Genomic DNA, 19601 nt, shown 5'->3' with positions numbered 1-19601 from the left:
TTGATTTTCATTTAGGAGGATAATTAAATATTAATTTTCACTTTGTTAAGTTGAGAAGGGGGAATAAAGCCAATGTTGGCAGTAACAGAGGAAGCCAAGCCACACTGGAGGTTTGCAGAAGGAAGGATGGTAGAGGGCAGAAGTCCTCAATTGCTATACTCTCCAGAAACTAAGAGCCCGTCTGCTACCAAGTTTTCTCATGAACTAGTGGAGTGATTGAGTGAGTAGACTAACTGGGCTCAGAGACATGAACTTGGGCAGTTCACTTTAAGACTCAGTCTTCTCATCTGTAAGATGGGGGTACCAATAACAATACCTTCTTCACAAAGGATTAAATGACTTGGTACACATAAAACGCCATGAACATTGGAGCTGATGACTGTTGGTTAGAACCATTTTGCTCTTCTCCTTTAGAAATCTTACAAGGTCTCTGGAGCTTTGCCATCCTTTTCTAAGGAGTCCCAATTCTTATAAAGCCCCAGTGGTACTGTCCATTTCTTTGGAAGTCTTTTCTCCCCAAAGCTCATCTTAATTTACTCAGGGCTTTCCCAGTGAAGTCCAAATCTCCAAATCTTGCACCTTTTCCCCCTTCAACCGTAGCCCTCCATAGGATTCTGCCCCACTCTGGCCCAGGCTCTCTTGGACCCTCCCCTGTGGGTCCAACAGCTTCACACCCACCTGTTCCTTCCAGCTCTGAATTTTTTAAAAAGATTTTATTTATTATTTATTATATGTAAGTACACTGTAGCTGTCTTCAGACACTCCAGAAGAGGGAGTCAGATCTCATTACGGATGGTTGTGAGCCACCACGTGGTTGCTGGGATTTGAACTCTGGACCTTCGGAAGAGCAGTCGGGTACTCTTACCTGCTGAGCCATCTCACCAGCCCCAGCTCTGAATTTTTATCGCACAGTTTCCTGCATGGGTGTTCCAGCTTGTCTCAATGCCTGTGCTTGCAGCAGGAACCATTTGCTCCCACGGTTAGGTGAATGATGCTTTCTACGATGGCTCCTACTAACGTTTCTGTTTCATTTACTACTGCTACTACCACTAGCTAACCCAGACCGTGTGCTTACATTTTGCTGTGCTATGTACTTCACACGCCTAAGCTCATCACCCATGAATTCAGTCTTACAGATGAAGAAACACGGGTGTTTTATCTTATTTTTTGAAACAAAGTCTCACTATATAAGCCTGGTTGTCTTGTTACTTGATATATAGACCAGGTTGGACTCAGAGAGCTCTGCCTGCCTTTGCCTCCAAAGTGCTGGCATTAAAGGTGTGTCCAGCAACACTCGGGTTTTAGACTTGCCCAGGATCACAGAGTTGGTGAGTTCATGGAAAGTTCTGATTTGTAAAATAAAGCTGAAATGGGTACCTGGTTCTTATTCTAATTGATCTTGTTCTCGACACCTGGGACTTCTACAGAAAATCAGATCCTTTGTCAGGATCTTAAGGCAACAGTCACATTTACTGGGACTTTCCTTACTACAGTCTGATGAACTAAGATCTTAGTACAACCCACTCCCAACAGAGGAGAAAACTGAAGCTTGAATTGAAGGAATTATAGAAGAGACATAGATGATATTCAGATCTAAGTCTGAAAGACTAAAACCAAGTATCTTTAATTATCATGTTATGATGCCTTCGTGTTAGAATCCCATTAAATTCTTCTTTCCCAGATATACATCTGAGATCTACTTGAACACATCTCATGATATGTTTTGCATCTTTGTGCCTTTATTCTATTCTGGTCTCTTTATAGACCAATGAATTTCTTAAGTCTGGAATAGACATTGTCCCAGACTTTGCCTACTCATGACACCTGAATGTCTCCTAGGAGAAAATGAGGCTGGGAGCCTTGGTTTCCTCTTGGCAACCAATGCTTGACCCTAACTGTCACCATGACACAAATGGTAGGTTCTGATTTTCCTTTGCTTGTGACCATCCATTAATTGAGACCAGATCATAAAATCCCAAGTGCCTATAAAATCAAGAAGTATCTTTTAACTTTAGTTATGTTTATAATATGGAGTGAAGACAATTTAGGTGAGTCAAGGCACCCCAAAAGTATTACAGGAAAAAGTCCACAGGAAAGTCCCATCCAGGAGCACAAGAGTGGAGACAACATGGAGCGACAGACATGCTCACAGGAGTGACAACAATACCCAAAACCACGATTTTAGTCAAAGTGGAAAAATTCTAACCAAATTCCCATTGATGTCTCTTTTAAAAGATAGGTTGAGACACTTGGCCCTGAGCCCCCTCCCCTTTTTGAGCCAGAAGACTGAGTATGGTACAAGGCTTGACTTGCTCAAGGAACACAGACATAAACCCTTTCCTGGGTAGATACCCTTGTTTCTAGCTGCTGGTACCAACCCAGCCCTGTATGGTGATTAGACCTGCGTACAGAGTGGTAGAGCATTGTTTCACGCGTCAGGTGACTCCCACCCATCCCATCCCCAGCCTTGATTGACTTACCCCTGGCAGGGTCTTCTGCTCATGCAGTGCACTCTGGGCCTTGAGGGCAGAGTCCCGGGCGCAGTAGGTGAGGAAGGCACAGCCTGAGGAGGGAGAGCTGAGCTCAGGGACTTTTCTGAAACCTCCTAAACATTCTGCTTCGTAAGATCCAAGCAAGTTAATAAACTTGGGGTCACTATCCTTTCAACATGCACTCTGCCCTGGGAAGTGCTCTGTGATGGAAAGTCTTCACAGGCCTAGGACCTCTGCCCCAAGCTCTGGCTCCCTCTCATTTTCTCCTGGCCTTCTGTCCAAGAAGTATACCCATCTATCCAGTCATGTGCTCATGCAATCCCACAGCACGGCTCCTCTCCCCAGCCCATCCATAAGGGTTAAACCTTCCTAAGCAGCTTCGCCTGCTTCTCTCCAACACCCATCTATTTTAGATAGAGACTTATAGTCTCCAAGGATCAGCCTTGATTCCTTCCCAGTCCAGTTCCAAGTGGCAGGGAAAAAGGGGGAGGAAGATGAAGGATTGAAGGCCAACTACTTCCCAACACTTCCTTTCCTAAGTTTGGAGTTGGGTAAGGCTTGGTTCAGGTTTAAGGGCTTCCTGTAAGTAGGAAATTCCAGAAACTCCCTAATCCTATTTAAGACCTCGGTCTATCACAACAGGGCCTCTTAAAGTGTTGTCTTTGACTCAGCTTGGACTCTTCTACACAATCCTACTTATTGAGGCAGGGATGGAGTCTGGGATGAGATAACAAGTAGGGTCTACTATCTCACTGTGTCAGCTTCAGAATCTGCAGTTTCCTAGAAAACTTTGAAGGAGGTTTCTCTTCCTTTTCAATATTCACTGAGAACACACTCATCCTGAAGATATCCAATACTTACTTATTATGGTTGGGCCTTATGATGGGTTAGAGATGGAGAAGTCTTGGAGATTAGATGTCATGAGGAACACCTGAGTCTGTCTCCAAAGGTTGAGGACTGCCTCCAAGAAGACACTGAGGGCGGGGTTGTAACTCAATGGTAGAATTCTTGCCTAGCATACATAGTGGTCAAGTAATGGTGACGATAAAATAGAAAACATGAATTCTCGAGAACAGGGACAGTGAATCCTTTGAACCAGGTGAGAAGAGGTGTGTGATTGTTTCGTTTGCGGTGAATGAAAACTGAGCCAAAATGTGGTGTGTTCGAGAAACAGCTAGAAGGCTGGATACAGGAGAAGTCTTGAAAGTATGAGCAGAGTGGCTAGTGAGGAATGCAGGCATTGGGTTACATGTAGCCTTAGAGACCGCGAATAAATTTTGTTCTCCTTCCTGAGAGCAATGGAGAAGCCACTAGAGGGTGTTCACTAGGGATGCGAGATGATAAGATCTGTATTTTCAAAACGGACCTCTCAAGTAGAGGAAGGAGAAGGAGCAACAGAAGGCCACATGCCTACGGGAAGCCATTCGGAGCTGGCCCAGTTCTCCACTCAGAGCTGGCTAGGAAAGCAAGTGGGGCCTGTTTTGTTTTGTTTTTCAGTGGTATCTTCTATGGAGCTGCCTCCTGAAGATGGATGGATTGCCTCCTGCTTATTGAGAATTCCTAGACAGTGTCTTATTTTATCAATAGGGCAACTGAAGCCAGAGATTGTGTCAGTCACAGTTTTGGGATCTTTGAACTCCCAGGCTAGGGTTGTTTTCAAAGCACTGTGCTGGTGTCCACAGTACTCGGCCATTGAAATGAAAATGAGTCACTTTAGTGTTCAGACATCATTGGTTGCTGCGAAGAGAGTGGGGATGCTGACTTAGAGGCCCTCTGAGTTACCTCCATATCTCACAAGGCAACATCTGCTTTGGAGAGGCATAGAGTGAATGGAGGACTAAATCACTGACCCCTGGGTTTCACATACATTACTGTTCTGCCACTAAACCATAACATGTCCTCACACTGGAAGGGGAGCTTTAGAAAAAGCTTTGGGGACCAGGTGCTACCAAAAAGAGCCCATGGAGATTGCTTGGGTTAGAGGGTAGAAGGCTGGAAGGATGGAGATACAGGGAAGTATGGCCACAGGGGCAGATGAGTAAGAGGTGAGCAGGAGGGATTAGTGCTAAGTGAGAAAGGAAGACAGAGTGAGGGGACAGTTCAGACATGGAGTGCTTGAGTGAGAACTGCAGTGACTCCACGCACTTGCTTTACTCTACAGATCAACTACAAAGATGAGGTTTATGCTTACCCACTGAACTCACTGTCTAGGAAAAAAATGCCACAAATGACTGGGCATGAAGACAGCCAGTGGGTTAGACTGAATTCTAGGAAGTCTGGATGATGTGGCCTTGTCCTTATAGGACTTTAACATAACCTCTCCCACAAAAGGTGGAATCTGTACCCCTATTCAAAAGGCCTAGTTTTTTCATGGGCATGTTCTCAAAGCCCTCTACTTTAGTATGCCAAGGAATGCCCTGGGGTCTCCCAGCTTGAAAAAGGTATCAGTCTGATGTTAGCTCACAGGCCTTTAGAATGGACCTGCCCTCTAGGACCTGTTATTTCTCTCTTAGGAAGATTATGGAGGGTAATTGGTCACCCTTCCCCCACAAAAATCCCGAAACCGCATTATTTCCCAGTGGGAAAATGAAGATGTGTCTCCTCAAATAATCATGATATGATTCTGGCTCTGTTATTCCAGCTCAGCCTGGACAGACTTTTCTGCGTGTAAACAAGTCTCCTCCCTTCTCTACAGGAAGAAAGGGGTGTGGCTGGAGAGGACCATGGTGCCTCTGTCTTCCTAGGAAGGGCAATGAGAAGAGCCCCCCATCCCCATCTTCCTCACTTAGATTGATCCACCCTGAGAGTGCGCTGGTCTGGGACCAGCTGGCAAAGAAAGGAAAACAGGAAGCCATCAAGAGGATTGAGAGGAAGCAGAGATGCACAGGAGTGGGGATTAGAGGGGGTGGGGGAGTGTATTCACACAGGGGAAAACCAAAGAGGAAGGGTACACAGGCAGGTGTATGTTCCCAGCTGAGGTTAGGATTCTGGATTCAAATCAGAAGAGGTAAAGAGCATTGGGTTCTGGAAAAATGTATGGAATATTGGGTTATTGTCAAATGTGAGAAGGCATTTATCTCTGAGAGCCTCCTGGGGGTGGGGTGAATTGGACTGTATATATTAGGTCTGAATTCTAAAGAGGAGAATTTGGGTATGGGGTATTTAAGGCTGTCAGACCCAAAAGTCAAATGGAGGCCCTAGGGGTTGGTTTGTTGTTGGAGGCCAGGAGGAGTGCAAATCCAAGATGTGTGTGCGGTGAGGCCTGAATAGGGTGGCACCAGAGAGAGAAAGTGCTCAGGAAAACCATGGGTCCAGGGGTCAGGAGATCGGGGGCTCCAGAGCTGGAAGGTAGAATAAGTTTCCAAATTCCAGGGTTTGGGGTGTCTGGTGGAAGGGATGGTGGAGAGATTAAGCAGGGAGGTGGGGATGACTGGGATGTGAGAAGTGACAAGGGATTTGGAGGTTAGAGTGAAGAACGTGTTAGGGAACCAGAGTGAAGTCAGAAGGATGCCACAGAGACAATTCTGGCTCTGGGGCTCTGTGGCCTGGGGAGGGAACAGAACTGAGGTGGGGCAGGTCCTGAACTGGAGTCGGGAAAGGTTCTAGTAGGGCTGGGGTTGGGCCTGCGTTTGGGGCCGGAGTTGGGTTGGGCTGCGCTCTAATTGGATTGGGGCTGGGCTGGGCTGGGCTGGGCTGACCCCGCGCACCTTTGTGGAGGCCGGTGAGCCGGTCCTTCAGCACCGTCAGCTCGTAGATGCGGCCGAACTCCTCGAACAGCGGCTTGAGGTCCTGCTCGTCCAAGCCCCGCGGGATCTGCCCCACGAAGAGCTTGATGGCGTCGTGGTCCTTCATGGGCACCGCGGGACCTGGGTTCAGCCCGCTCATGCCGCCGCCGCTGTCCGCGGTGCTGAAAGCCAAGCGCGGGCTGGGGCCGGCGGGCGGCGCAGACCCTCCAGGCGCCGCGGCCATGTCCCCGCCCCGTCCGCCCTCCCGAGCGTCCCGCCTGTCCCGCCGTCCCTTCCCTGGACTGCTGGCGAGGGCCTGGGGGAGGGGGCGGGGCCCGCCTACGAGGACGGGGGGCTGCCCAGGGGGCGGGGCCCAGCCGAGAGCGAGGGGCGGGGCGGACTGAAAATGGGCGTGGTCGAGGGCGGGGCGCCTGAGTCCGGCTGGAGTCCCCCTCAGAGCTCTCCCTGGCGCGCCAAGCCCAGCCCCGAGCCCCAGCCCCCGAGCTTAGTGACGTCAGACAGCTAGCAGGGAGCGTCTACGCAAGTGATTTGCATAATGAGATAGCGGTGGCCAATCAGAGAAGGAGTTGGCTGAGCTGGAGCGCGGGGCGAGAAGGGCGGCTGGGCTCACGCGCTCCAGCTCTCCATGGCAACCGGACCCTCAGCTGCCCTGTGTGTGGAGGGTGTGCGGGCGTGGCAGTGGATGGGAAGTAGCTTCGTCATGCGTGGCGCTGTCTGCTGGAGTCGGAGATGATCTCTCCCTACACACCTCCAACAGCCGGACCGTTTTCTGTGGGTCAGATAGGGTTTCCACCTCTCTATCCCTACTACCGAAGCCAGTCTTGCGGAGCGCATCCTTCTAGGCTCCATCGCACACCTCTCCTATATCTTCAACCTCTCTTTGCTCCTGAGACTCAAACACACTCTCGTCTCTTGTATTCTAAAATAAGCCCCAAGCACTGATTTCTTCCTCAGGAGAGCGAAAGAACTTATATTATCATATTTACTCAGAGCTTCTGCCTGGTTCCTCCCTATTCTGTGACTCAGGAGTGTTATCTTCTTTTCCTGAAAAGGATGCTGTGGGTCAAAGAAGTTAGGGCGTAAGGCAAAAGAAGAAACGGAAATTGATACATCGCGTGTGTTAATATCTTAAAAGCTATCGGACAAATCACAGCGCTTGAGTGTTTACCTCCCCATTCCCTCTTTCACAAGCGCACATTCATAAAGATGAAGGATTGGCGACATGGCTAAGCATATAAAGGCTCTTAATAAACAAGCTCGATGACCTGAGTTGGATACCCAGAACCTGCGTGGAAAAGCCAGGAGCAGAGCTTCGCATCTGTAATCCTAGTACTTCCGTGGCAACAAGAGGAAAAAAAAAAACAGGAGAGTCACAAGGGCCAGCTAGCAGAGGGACAGAAACAAGAGGGAGCCTCAACAATTTGGAATGAAAAAGCCACTCCTGATCTCAACAAGCTTGCCATGACTCATGTTTCTGCCCCTACTCATACAAATACACACATGCATACACATCACACACACACATCACATATGCATCACACACACCCCACACACAAATCACACCATACACACATACACACATCACAGAAACAAATTTATATTTTTTATTATTTTGTGTTTAAGTTTTGCCTGCATGCATGAATATATATGTATGTGCAGCACATGTATGCCTAGTGCCACTGGGGCCAGAAGACAGTGTCAGAGCCCCTAGAACTGGAGTTATGGAATTTAGGGGTTTTGTAAGCCTCCCTGTGGGTGCTGGGAATCAAACCCACGTCTTTTGCTGCTCTTAACTGCTGGGCTGGCCACTAACTAATTATGAGTTGAATAGGACCTTGAACTGCTGCTCTTTCTGCTTCCACTTCCGAGTTCTGAGGTCATGGGTGTGCACTCTCATGGTCATTTATGCATACCATCTTTAGTAGTTCGTTTGGGGGTACATCTACTTTTCAAATTGTGTTCTTACTGGTGGAGCAGCTTTTATTCTTTTCTTTGACAGGCTCTTGGGATATAGCCCAGGCTACCTTCAAACTCTGGGTTCTTTCTTGCTCCAGTTTCCCCAGTGCTAGGAGTGCAGGTGTGTGCTACCGTGCTCAGCCCTGAACTGATCCTTGCTAGGTAAGTTCTCTTCCGCTGAGGTGTTCCTCCAAGCACCATAGTTACATTTAAAGCAGGTAACTTTAAAAGTGGGCATAACTGGGTCTTTTAAAATTAAAAGTAGTTTTGTTTATTCTGTGACAAGTTGGAAATTAAATATCCTCAATGCTCCACTCTGTTATCTTTTGATACACTGTTGCTGTGGATGCTCAGCTTTGTTATCTTTTGCTACATTGCTATCTACTTTCCCCCCGGGTGTATATAAACTCCAGAGTCAGCTTGCCAATTCTCCTTGCACTACTTTGCTTTCTGTTGCCACAATGAGCACCATGATCACAAATAACTTCTGAAGAAAAAGGTTTATTTCAAGGTATAACTCCTAGGTCACAATCCATCCATCACTGAAGAAAGTAGGACCAGGAACCCTGGGAGAATGCCATTTGCTGGCTTGCTTCCTCTGCTTGCTTAAAAGCATATTATGCAGCCCACGCCCACCTGCCTAGGGATGGTGCCTCCTACAATGGGCTGAACCCTCCCACTTGGCAAACATGGCCACAGACCAACAGAAGAAATTAGTTTGGAGTTTCCTCTTCCCAGGTGTCTCTAGTTTGTGTTAAGCTGACAATCACTAAAAGCATAAAATAGCTTCCTGGAACTTTGATTGGATTTGCATTGATGTAGATCACATTGGGAGAAAAAAAAAGATACAAAACAAAACTGATGTTGTGGCCCTTAGAGGAGATGGCTCAGTGTATCCATAAAGGCACTTGCTACCAAGCATGATGGCCTGAATTTAATCTCACATGGTAGTGTGAGAGAACCAACTCCTACAAGTTGTCTTCTGACCTCCACACACGTACTGTGGCACACACACACACACACACACACACACACACACGTGTATACACACTAATTGTTTAAAAATGTTATTGTAACAATATTGACACTTCCTATTCACAAACAAGAGAAATCACCATCTATTTGTTTCCTTTTTCATTTCTTCATTCAAGAGTGGTGGGTAAATCTTTTCTTTCTTAAATATGCCATGCTATTCTTGTCCCTGTTCCTTTGTAGGTGGGTGGGATATTTCTGCTGGTTGTCTTCTGACCCCAATTCTCTATGTCTTTGGCTTTCTATGGTTTAAATATTATATGCTTAGATGAGGGTTATAATCTAGTGCTTAAGCCATTGGGCCCTCATCGAGACTCCTGGATTTTTGATTTGTTGTCTGTTGATAATAATTTTGGGGAAATTCTTTGACATTATTCCCTCATTAATATTCTCTTTATTTGCCTGGGTACTTCTGATTATGTGATAGGCATTGTGTTGAAAAATATTTTTAGAAATAATTGTAGGTTGAAGAGGGTAGTATTTTCTTCTTCCAGAACAAACTTGTTCTAAGGCATCCGGAATCTCGATCAGTTTGAGATAATCAAACTAATTTTAGTGATTAGGATGACTCAAAGCTGAGCTGTAGCCTCTGGAGCAATTGATCTGTTTCCAACTTCCTCTTCAGTTGAGACCTCTGAGTGAAAGTTTTTTTAGGGTACATTCATGTGTGTTGTGCAATCATGTGTGTACACCCCTGTATGTTCATGGAGAGGCCAAAAGAAGTTATCATGTGACCTGTTCTATCCTTAGAGACAAATCTCTCATTGATTCTGGACATCCACTGGGAGCAAGCAAACCCAGTGATTCCCTTGTCTCTGAATCCGCCACAGTACTAAGATTATAGCTGTGCGTACAGCCATAGTTAGCCTTTTAAAACAAACAAATGAAAGAAAAAACCAAACAAATGAAGATGCTGAGGGCTGAAACTCAGGTCCTCATATTTGTACAGCAAGCCCTTCTAGCCACTGAGGTATCTCCCCAGCTCCAGAGATGGGGGGGGGGTGTGTGGAATCTTTAGACCACAGCTTTGAATTCCCATCCCTATGACATTATCCAAAGTGTTTTCCAGAATACAATTCTTCAGAATTGGCAATTGTGCCCATGGTGGAACATTACCTCAAATGCTAGGCTTTCAGTGCTGAATCTTAGTCCTTCTCAGACCTCATCTCATTCATGACGTGCAATGTTTCCTCCCTCTAGTGTTTTTAAGTCCTTCCCATCATCTCCAGGGGCAAACTTGTTCCCAATTACCCACTCTAGCATCATGACAAATAATAGGCTTCCGGGAGGGGGGTTGGTTTGGTTTGGTTTGGTTTGGTTTTGGTTTTGGGGGGGGGGCAGGGTTTCTCTGTGTAGCCCTGGCCTGGCCCAGAACTCATTCTGTAGACCACGCTGGCCTCTGACTCAGAGATCCTCCTGTCTCTTCCCAAGTGCTATGATTAAAGGCGTGCTCCATGGTATGGGATTTTTCAGTTCTTCTCTTACATCAATGAAGACATAATTGCAACCTTCTTAATTTTAAATTCGTCGATTTGGTCTGTGTTATTTTCATAGGAGAAGTACCAATATTCTAAGTTGGTTTCTGCCACCACCGTGCTATAGGGATTCAAAAGAGTTAGGAGTCCTCATGCTAATTTTCAGCTTAACCTCTATTTTGGTGTCTACGTATGAATAAGCTCTTTACTGGGTCTCATATCTTGTTCGATGAGTTTGTTTATTCATGATCCAATAGCCCTATCACCAGTTAAAGGTTTTATTTATTTAGAGTCAGGGTTTCACTGTGCAGCACTGGTGGCCTAGAACTTACTTTGTAGACCAGGCTGGATTCAATCCTGCAGAAACCTGTCTGCATCTGCCTCCCCAGCGCTAGGATTTGTAGAGGAGCAGTTCTGGTGCTTTGATTTCATTGGGAATCTGTGGTTACTGATGTTTATTGATCTATATTTTTTTAAAGATTTATTTATTTATTACATGTAAGTACACTGTAGCTGTCTTCAGAAGAGGGTGTCAGATCTCGTTACAGATGGTTGTGAGCCACCATGTGGTTGCTGGGATTTGAACTCTGGACCTTCGGAAGAGCAGTCGGGTGCTCTTACCCACTGAGCCATCTCACCAGCCCTATTGATCTATTGATAAAGATGCCAGTGGCCAATGGCTGGGTGGAAAGAAAGAGGTGATACTTCAAAGGCTGGCCTTGACCTCTTAATTCTTCTGCCTCCACCTTCTAAGTGCTGGGATTGTAGGCATGTACCATACCTGGTTTCATAATGACTCTTGACATCTGGTATTGTCGTGGTAATATTCCACAAAATTAATGTGTGTATTGCCCTTTAAGAATAGATAATGGACCAGGCAGTGGTGGCGCACACCTTTAATCCCAGCACTTGGGAGGCAGAGGCAGGCAGATTTCTGAGTTCGAGGCCAGCCTGGTCTACAAAGTGAGTTCCAGGACAGCCAGGGCTACACAGAGAAACCCTGTCTCGAAAAAACAGAAAAACAAAAGAAAAAAAAAAGTTTGTTACTCTTGGATTTTTATTCTTTCAGTTACTTTAAAATCCTTTCCAAATTCAACAATTTAAAAATTGGGATATTAGCCTAGCATGGTGCCACAGACCATGTGTGCCTTAATCTCAACCCTCAGGAGGCAGAGGCCAGCCTGGTCTACAGAGAGAGTTCCAGGACAGACAGGATTATACAGAAAAACCCTGTCTTAAAAAAACAAAATAAATAAATAGAAATTAAAAAATAAATAAAAACTGAGGTCTTAAAAGTGTACCTCCGGGGCTGGTGAGATGGCTCAGTGGGTAAGGGCACCCGACTGCTCTTTCGAAGGTCCGAAGTTCAAATCCCAGCAACCACATGGTGGCTCACAACCACTCATAATGAGATCTGATGCCCTCTTCTGGTGTATCTGAAGACAACTACAGTGTACTTACATATAATAAATAAATCTTAAAAAAAAAAAAAGTGTACCTCCATGGTAGACTGCTTGTTTAGCAGGTACAAGGCTCTTGTTTTGAATTCCACTAATGCAATATGTAAACAAACAAACAAAAAACGGGCTTCACTGGGTTTGGTGGTGCACACCTCTAATCCCAACACTTGAGAGACAGAGGTAAGTGGATCTCTGTGCGTTAGAGGCCAGTCTGGTCTACATAGGTAGTTCCAGAACAGCTAGGGACACATAGTAAGACCTTATCTCAAAAAAATGGATTTCATTTGGAATCACATTGACACTATAGACCATATTAATCTCTTGGAATATTGAAACTTCTAATCCATGATCATGCCATATACCTATATATGGGTCTTCTTATATCTTTCCAAACATTTAATAAGTTTTCCCATAAAGTTCTGCTCTGGGGAGTTCTTGTTTGTTTTGAGACAGGGTCTGATGTAGTCCAGGCTGACTTCAAACTCATTATATAGGCAAGGATGTCTGAACTTCAGGGCCTCCTGCCTCTGTCACCTCCCAAATATTGAAGTTACAGGGGTGTTTCTGCACTTGTGGCTCCCTTTATCTTCATGAGGTTTATTCTTTGGAACGTGTAAGGCCTACTTCTGTCACATGAGGTGCACTGATGTTTATCTAGACTTACATAACTCAGACATTTGCATTTATGGAAATGTTTGTACATGGTCAGGAAGTATCACCTCTTTTGCTTGAGCCAAGTCTCTTTCTTTGTAGATAATACAGGTAGAGCGATAGGAGATGGCACTTCAAGACATGGCTCCTTTAGAAGCAGGAAGCTGGACTTCCATGCTGAGAGATCTAGCAGTCAAATGCGTTTAAAAACCTAAAAGAAACTCAGAGTGGAGAGATGTCTCAGTGGTGAGGGCAGTTCCAGAAGATCCGCGTCAGATCTTACCTCACGTTAGGAAGCACACGACTTCCTGTAACTCCTTTTTAGAGCATCTAATGCTCTCTCTTCTGGCATCTATGGTCACCTATATTCAAATACATAAACAACACATATACATAATTACAATTTTTAAAAATTATTTTTCTGGAAAAATCAAGTCAAGTGCATCGACTAGGATGCGATTCTAAGTGTGCCAAGCCTGAACAAAGATGGAGCAGTGTAAACAGAGATAAATGGACCTAAGAACTGTTGATGTAGAATGAGCACATATGGACAAAGATTGGAATAGAAAAAAGTTAAACAGGATTCCTAGATTGATTTCTTTCTTTTTCTTTTTCTTTTTTTCCATTTCTCAACACTGGGTTTCCCTGTGTGATCCTGGCTGTCCTGGAATTCACTTTGCAGCTGGAGTCTGCCTCGGACTCAGTGATCTGCCTGCCTCTGCCTCCCAAGTGCTGGGATTAAAGGTTTACGCCACCACTGCCCGGCCTCCTAGATTTCACCTGTAAGCACTGGTGGAATTGTGTAATACTGAAGTGGAGAGCTGTGAAGATGTGTGAGGGACAGTCAAGGGATAGGGAATTCAGAGGACATGGACATGTGGACATGTATGTATGTCTTTGTGGATAAACCTACATATGACATTATATAGAAACACATACAAACATTTATAAGAAAAAGTAAGGCACTAAGGACTTGTTTACATATGAATAATATTACGTTGAAGAAAAACAAAGGCTGTGTACAAAAAAAAAAAAAAAAAAGAGTCTGTAACGCCGCAGAGGAGTACCTGCTCAGCCTAAGCAGAACTCCGGATTTAATTCTCGACACTACAGAGAGGAGGAGGAGAGGGGGAAACCGAGGATTTCATGCCTGGAAGTCCAGCACCCATAGGCTAACTCAGGAGCATTGCTCTGAATTCAAGCATCACCTGGGCTACATAGTGAGCTCTGAGGAAGGGAGATGAAGAACCAGCTTGCCTCCATCGTAGGCTCAAAAGCCATCTTATAGTAAAAATCAAACTAACTTCATTCTTGTTTATGCTTAAACTTCTCTTTTTCAAGGATTGGGCTATGCCCCACCTGTAACCTAACCACAAATAGTTCTGTACTTCATATTCCAGAAATGGCAATGATGTGTCTGTTTCAAAAGGTTATATGGCCACCTACTGACTACCTTGTCAGGACTATGACTACTTTGTTCCACCACCTTGCAACCATGCCTTGGTTTCAAGAGGTCATTAGGACTAACCTGTTTGTCCTGCTCCTATAACCCCACCTATTTTCTCCCATTTGGAACCCCTACCCCTAAGCTAGAAAAGCCTTGTCTTCCTCATATCCAATGCTGACCTCTCAAACCCTGCCTTAAGGGGAGGCAGCTTGTTTTAATTAATTAACTAATTAATTAATCAATCAGTTAATTGCTTTAATTTGACAATGATGATTTGGCGGCTCCTCCCATTTTGAGGATTAATAAAAAGAAGGAAAGAGGGAGGAAAGTGAGGAGGGAGGGGCAGAGGGAGGAAGGCTCCCAGCTCCCAGCTCCCAGCCCCCAGCCCCCAGCCCCCAGCCCCCAGCTCCCAGTTCCAGCATTGTTGGGTGGACATAGCTAAAGAGTGCTTGCTGGAGGGCGGCAGGAAGAATTTCACAGAAATCTGGCAAGGGAGATTTTCAAGAGGGAGAAGTAAAAAGATTCAAAGTTCAGAACCAGGTCACAGGATACATAGCTTACTACTTCAATGTGTCCTGGCTTTAACATGCAGCTCATCCCAGTCTTGCTTAGAAAGGCTCTGGATGGGGCTAAAACCAAACTACAGTGTCCTGGGCATGATGGGAAGGGAAAAGTGAAAACAAGTTAGTGCCAACAAGAAAACCTGAGCTGAGAGCCTTTAACTCCATTAGAGAAAGATGGGATGTGTGTGGTGGTTGAGGGAAGCTAGGGGTTAACTTGGTAAAATGCCATACATTCAACTCCCTAGAGTTGCACAAACTGAGCATGGTGGTTCACAACTGGGATCCCAGCATACAAGATACAGAGGACCAGAAGTTCAAAGGGCTCCTCTGCTGCATAGTGAGTTTGAGAGCATTCTGGGATCCATGAGACCCTGTCATGGATGAACAGAAAACTTGGCTCAAACCAAGATCTAACAGACTAACCGGCATCATGAGTGTGTCGTGTGTGTGTCCAAAAAAGAAGACATCTAATGTAGTGGCCAGTGGTGGCATAGCAAAAGGTAGGGTTGAGCTTGGAGCTTCATTCTCTAAGCAAATTCAGACTCCAACTATCTGTATAATCATACTGAGCCACAAAACCTTTCTATCTGTCCCTGTGATGGTTGTCGACTTGGCAGGATCTAAACCCAGCCCTGGGTGTATGTGTCGGTGATTATCTAGCCTGCATTAGCTTCTGGGAACATCTGTGAAGGACACCTTGGTTAGGTCAATTGCAGTGGGAAGATCCACCATAAACGTAGGTGCCATCATTTGGAGGGCTGAAGCCCTGGGCCCCATAAACTTGAAAGCAAGCTAAGCACTACTAGCATTCTCCCTCTTAGCATCCTCATTGCAAATGCAATGTGGCCAGCTGCCTCAAGTTTCTACAAATGTGACTTCCTCACCACAATAAACTGTAACCTCAAACTATGCGCCACAACACCCCTTCCTTCCATAGGATACTTTTGTCAGGCTGTTAACCCTAAGAGGAAAAGTAAGGAGCCCAGTGAAGATAATGGTGACGCCAACACCAAAAACGGGATGACATGGGATGGAGTGGTGGGTGGGCCTCTCCTACCTACACACCAGGCAAGTGCCCTACCACTAAGTTACATCCTAAACCCAATATCATTGCCGAGTACTCTACACATTTGACATGGCCAACACAGAGGAGCGACAAAGCACTTTGTTGCCCAGCTGACTGTCCAAGAATTCTGACTTACAGAGACTAGATAAACATCAGCAGTGCCCTCCAAATTTCTCCATCCAACAATCCTTTATTAGGATAGAGTATTCAGGTAACTGACTACCCGCTCTCATTCTCACATTTAGCCAAGTGGAACACACTCTACCTTCCTTCAGTGTCTGCCTGTCAACAGCTCTGCCTCCTCTTTTATACCCTTCTGTAGTTTCTAAGCACCCCTCCTGTAAACTGCAATAAAGTGATCCATAGGCAATTTATTAATAGATGGATGTGGTGATGCATGCCTGTAATCCCAGCACTCGAAATATTCAGGGATGAAGTCAGGATTTCAAATAGTGAATTAAGGGTAGCCTAGGTTATATCACATCTTGTCTCAAATTAAAAAAAAATTTCTTTTTTGAGACATGTTTTCTTTGTGTAGCCCAGGCTGTCCTGGAACTTCCTCTGTAGACCAGGCTGACTTGGAATTCAGAGATCTGCCTGTCTCTGCCTCCCAAGCATGGGGATTAAAGGTGTGCACCACCCAGCTTAAATTAAAAAAAAAGGAAATAAATCACAATTAAGTATCAGACACTGTAGAAAAATGTGATTTAAATTAAATTATGGAAGGTAACTTTGGAGAAGGGAATAGGATTGAAAGACATACCTATTTTTTTAAAGTTTATGGCATTGTGTGTTGTACACATGTATGTGCATGCATGCATGCTCATGATCCACAGAACTTATAAGAAGTCAAGGAACAACTTGGGCTCAGCACCTTTACCTGGTGAGCCATCTCAACAGTCCTGTGTTTCTTCTTCTTAAAGCTATCTATCCTGGGCTGCGGATGTAGCTTGGTGGCAGAGCACTTAATAGGCATAAACTCTTGGGTTCAACTGGTTACCATGAATGGAAGCAAATAATTGTTGAGATATTATAATCCTGTGTTAATAGCAGTATAGAAAAGGATGCTAATTTTCAACCTTTTAGAGTTTATTAGTAAAGGAAAACAATTTTACTTAACAAAGCTCCTAATTCTTATTTTCAGAGTAGAACAAACAAACACACACTCATCATGCCAGGTCATCAGACCCTGAATCTAGATTATGGGTCAGGTTAACCTCACAAGGTACTGATAAGAATTACGTGGACAGACCTCATCGGTGTTAGGGATATTAGATGGGGACTCACATGTCTCATATGAACATAGAACACATTATCCTTACCTTCCCAGTTATTGACCTTCCTCACTTCAATGGTCCCGAAGTTCCCCGACACCACCACAGCATTCTTAGTGCCGTAGTGGCACCTGGACCCCTAAGCCCTGATGTGTTATCCCTACAACCATCCATTGATGTGCACTTGAAGTCATCGGGGACACCAGTTAATCATAGTCTTGGAAGGTGTACTGCTGGCCACTCAGCATCCGCTCATGTCAAGGAAAGGGGGGCCACACACGCTCTGCTTCCTTTTAATTCCTATGGGTCCTGCACTTCCTCCTATTCAGAGGAGCGCCAGGGGCAAAATGGGTACTTCTCTGCCCCCTGGTGGTGCATCGAGAACCCTAGCAAGCCTGATTCTGTGCACTGTACACATTGGGTGCCTGGCTGTGAACCTTGTTCCTGGCCTATGGGCAGTTTGAGATCTGACAGTCTTCAGGTTAATGACCTCATGGTCACAGAACACAAACATCGGTGGGTGGCTGGAGAAAAGCACTTGCTGTCTTGTCTTGACCAGGTTACTACCATTTTTAAAAAAAAAAAATGGTAATAACATTACAGAAAATGTTTCGGGGCTGGGGATTTGGCTCAGTGGTAGAGCACTTGCCTAACAAGCTCAAGGCCCTGGGTTCGGGTCCTCAGCTCTGGAAAAAAAAAAAAAAGAAAGAAAATGTTTCGTTGAGTATAGTCACAGAAACTTAGTTCTAAGACCTATTTTTGTGGCTTCTTCCCTCACTGACTCAGATCAGTGCTTGCTCTTTTCCTGAACATTGGGAACGCCCAAGATGTCCTGGGAGAGGTCAGGGGCATTTAAAGTCTATCGACAATGTTTCTGTTATAGTTGTCAGGTGAAGAGTCTGGGGGCTGGCAGACTAACAGGGCTCAGTCAAACAGCAGTAAATCACAGATTTATTCAGTGTGCAACAAAGAGGCCTCAGCTGTCCTTCCAGCATGGCACATGGAGGGCTCCCAGTTTGGGGTGAATTGTCTCAAGAAACCGATACCTGGCTAGGGGTGGGTGGGATGGGTGAGGCACACATTTAATCACAGCATTCAGGAGACAGAGACAGATTTCTATGAGGTCCAAGCCAGCCAAGGCTACATGCTGAGACTTTTGACTTAGAAAAGCAAAAAAAAAAAAAAAAAAAAAAAAAAAAAAAAAAAAGATGTGTGTGTGTGTGTGTGTGTGTAGTGGGGTGGGGCGTAGAGGTGGCTCCAGGTTAAGAAAACTCCTGTCCTCAAAGAAGACTCGCATAGTTGCTATAGTTGATTCATAATTGTCCATCACTCCAGTTCCAGAACACAGGATTCAGATATACATGTGAGCAAAACACTCAGACACATAAAGTCTAAAGTATGGAAAGGGGGGATACTCAGAGAGGGTGTCAAGTATCTATATAACTTTCATTCCTGCCAGTATTGGTCCATTTCTGCAGAGTCCTCACTAGCAAGCACCCTCAGGCTTCTGAATAACAGATGAAAGAATTCTTTTGATGTAGAGGTAAAGGCTTAGATTATGGTTCCAGGCTAGAACTCGGGCTTGGCTAGGTGGGACTTAAATTCCTTAAGAATTTTGCTCTAGCAGAAGGTAGTCACTCTATTCCTGTAGAAATGGCACGACAGAGGCAAATCATAATGGCCAATCCGGTCCCCAAAGAACCTGCCTGAGGGACTGAAGAGTAGCAGTTAAGGACCAAGATATCTGGCCCTGCCTTTCAAAAGCTTCAGTACCCAGAATGCTGTAAGCTGATACCTGGAACCTCTTCCTTGCCTCTGCAGACCAGGCTAAGGGACCTGCAACCAGCAGGGGGCAGGCTGCATCCACAGCTTGACAGTTCTCTAAGACAGTTCATCTTAGAGGATACCAGGTCACACCCTCATCCGGGGCTCAGTCCCCAGGGCTTCACTTTCCAAATCAGCTGTGTCATTCACAAGATGCTATGGGCTGACAACCGGGAGGGAGGAGTGGGAAACCGGCTGCACTACTTTGGATTTGTCCAGACCCCTCAGAAACAGGTCCTTCAAATTCAACACCTTGCTGTGACTGCTGGTGTGTGGTAATCTCAGAATTTGGGAGGCAGAAGGCTCAGAAATTTCAAGGCCAATATATACATCAAGTTCAAGGCTAGCCTGGCTCACATGAAATTCTTGCCTCATGTGATAAAATCAAAAGACTTTATCCCGGTGCCTGAACCACAGTATCTGCTCAACAGTACACAAATAGCGGGGTCAAGGAAATTTAAGAACCCAGGAGGAGAGTGGAGCAGAGGCTCAAGGGAAGTGACCACTGGGACCAGGCTGAGTCTGGAGCTCCCCTAAGCTCCCACAGCATCTTCTTCCACAGACAGAAGCCTTGGAAGGGACACAAAATGAAGTGTCCTTTCTGAGGACAGACAT

General features: G+C 45.4%; 1 protein-coding gene across 8 annotated transcripts in view; it reads right to left on the bottom strand.

The window, feature by feature from the left end:
• Positions 1-6552, bottom strand: part of Celf6 (CUGBP, Elav-like family member 6) — a 30747-nt gene extending 24195 nt beyond the window's left edge. For 3 of the 8 annotated variants that reach the window (XM_006511545.2, XM_006511543.2, XM_006511544.2), the window contains exon 1: positions 2481-2565. Coding sequence is in view for 4 of the 8 variants with exons in the window: in XM_006511542.3 (XP_006511605.1) it covers positions 2481-2563; positions 6200-6461 (345 nt within the window). In the remaining 4 variants the exon portion in view is untranslated. Of the gene's footprint in view, positions 1-2480; positions 2566-6199 lie in introns of those variants that run through there. The other 5 variants (XM_006511542.3, XM_006511540.3, XM_006511541.3 and 2 more) reach the window with 5 other exon arrangements.
• Between the last annotated feature and the right edge of the window lie 13049 nt (positions 6553-19601).

Source organism: Mus musculus, chromosome 9 (genome assembly GCF_000001635.26).
Source record: "Mus musculus strain C57BL/6J chromosome 9, GRCm38.p6 C57BL/6J".
Taxonomy (NCBI): domain Eukaryota; kingdom Metazoa; phylum Chordata; class Mammalia; order Rodentia; family Muridae; genus Mus; species Mus musculus.
Note: the sequence above shows the minus strand (reverse complement) of the source record. Positions and strands in the feature narration are given on the sequence as shown.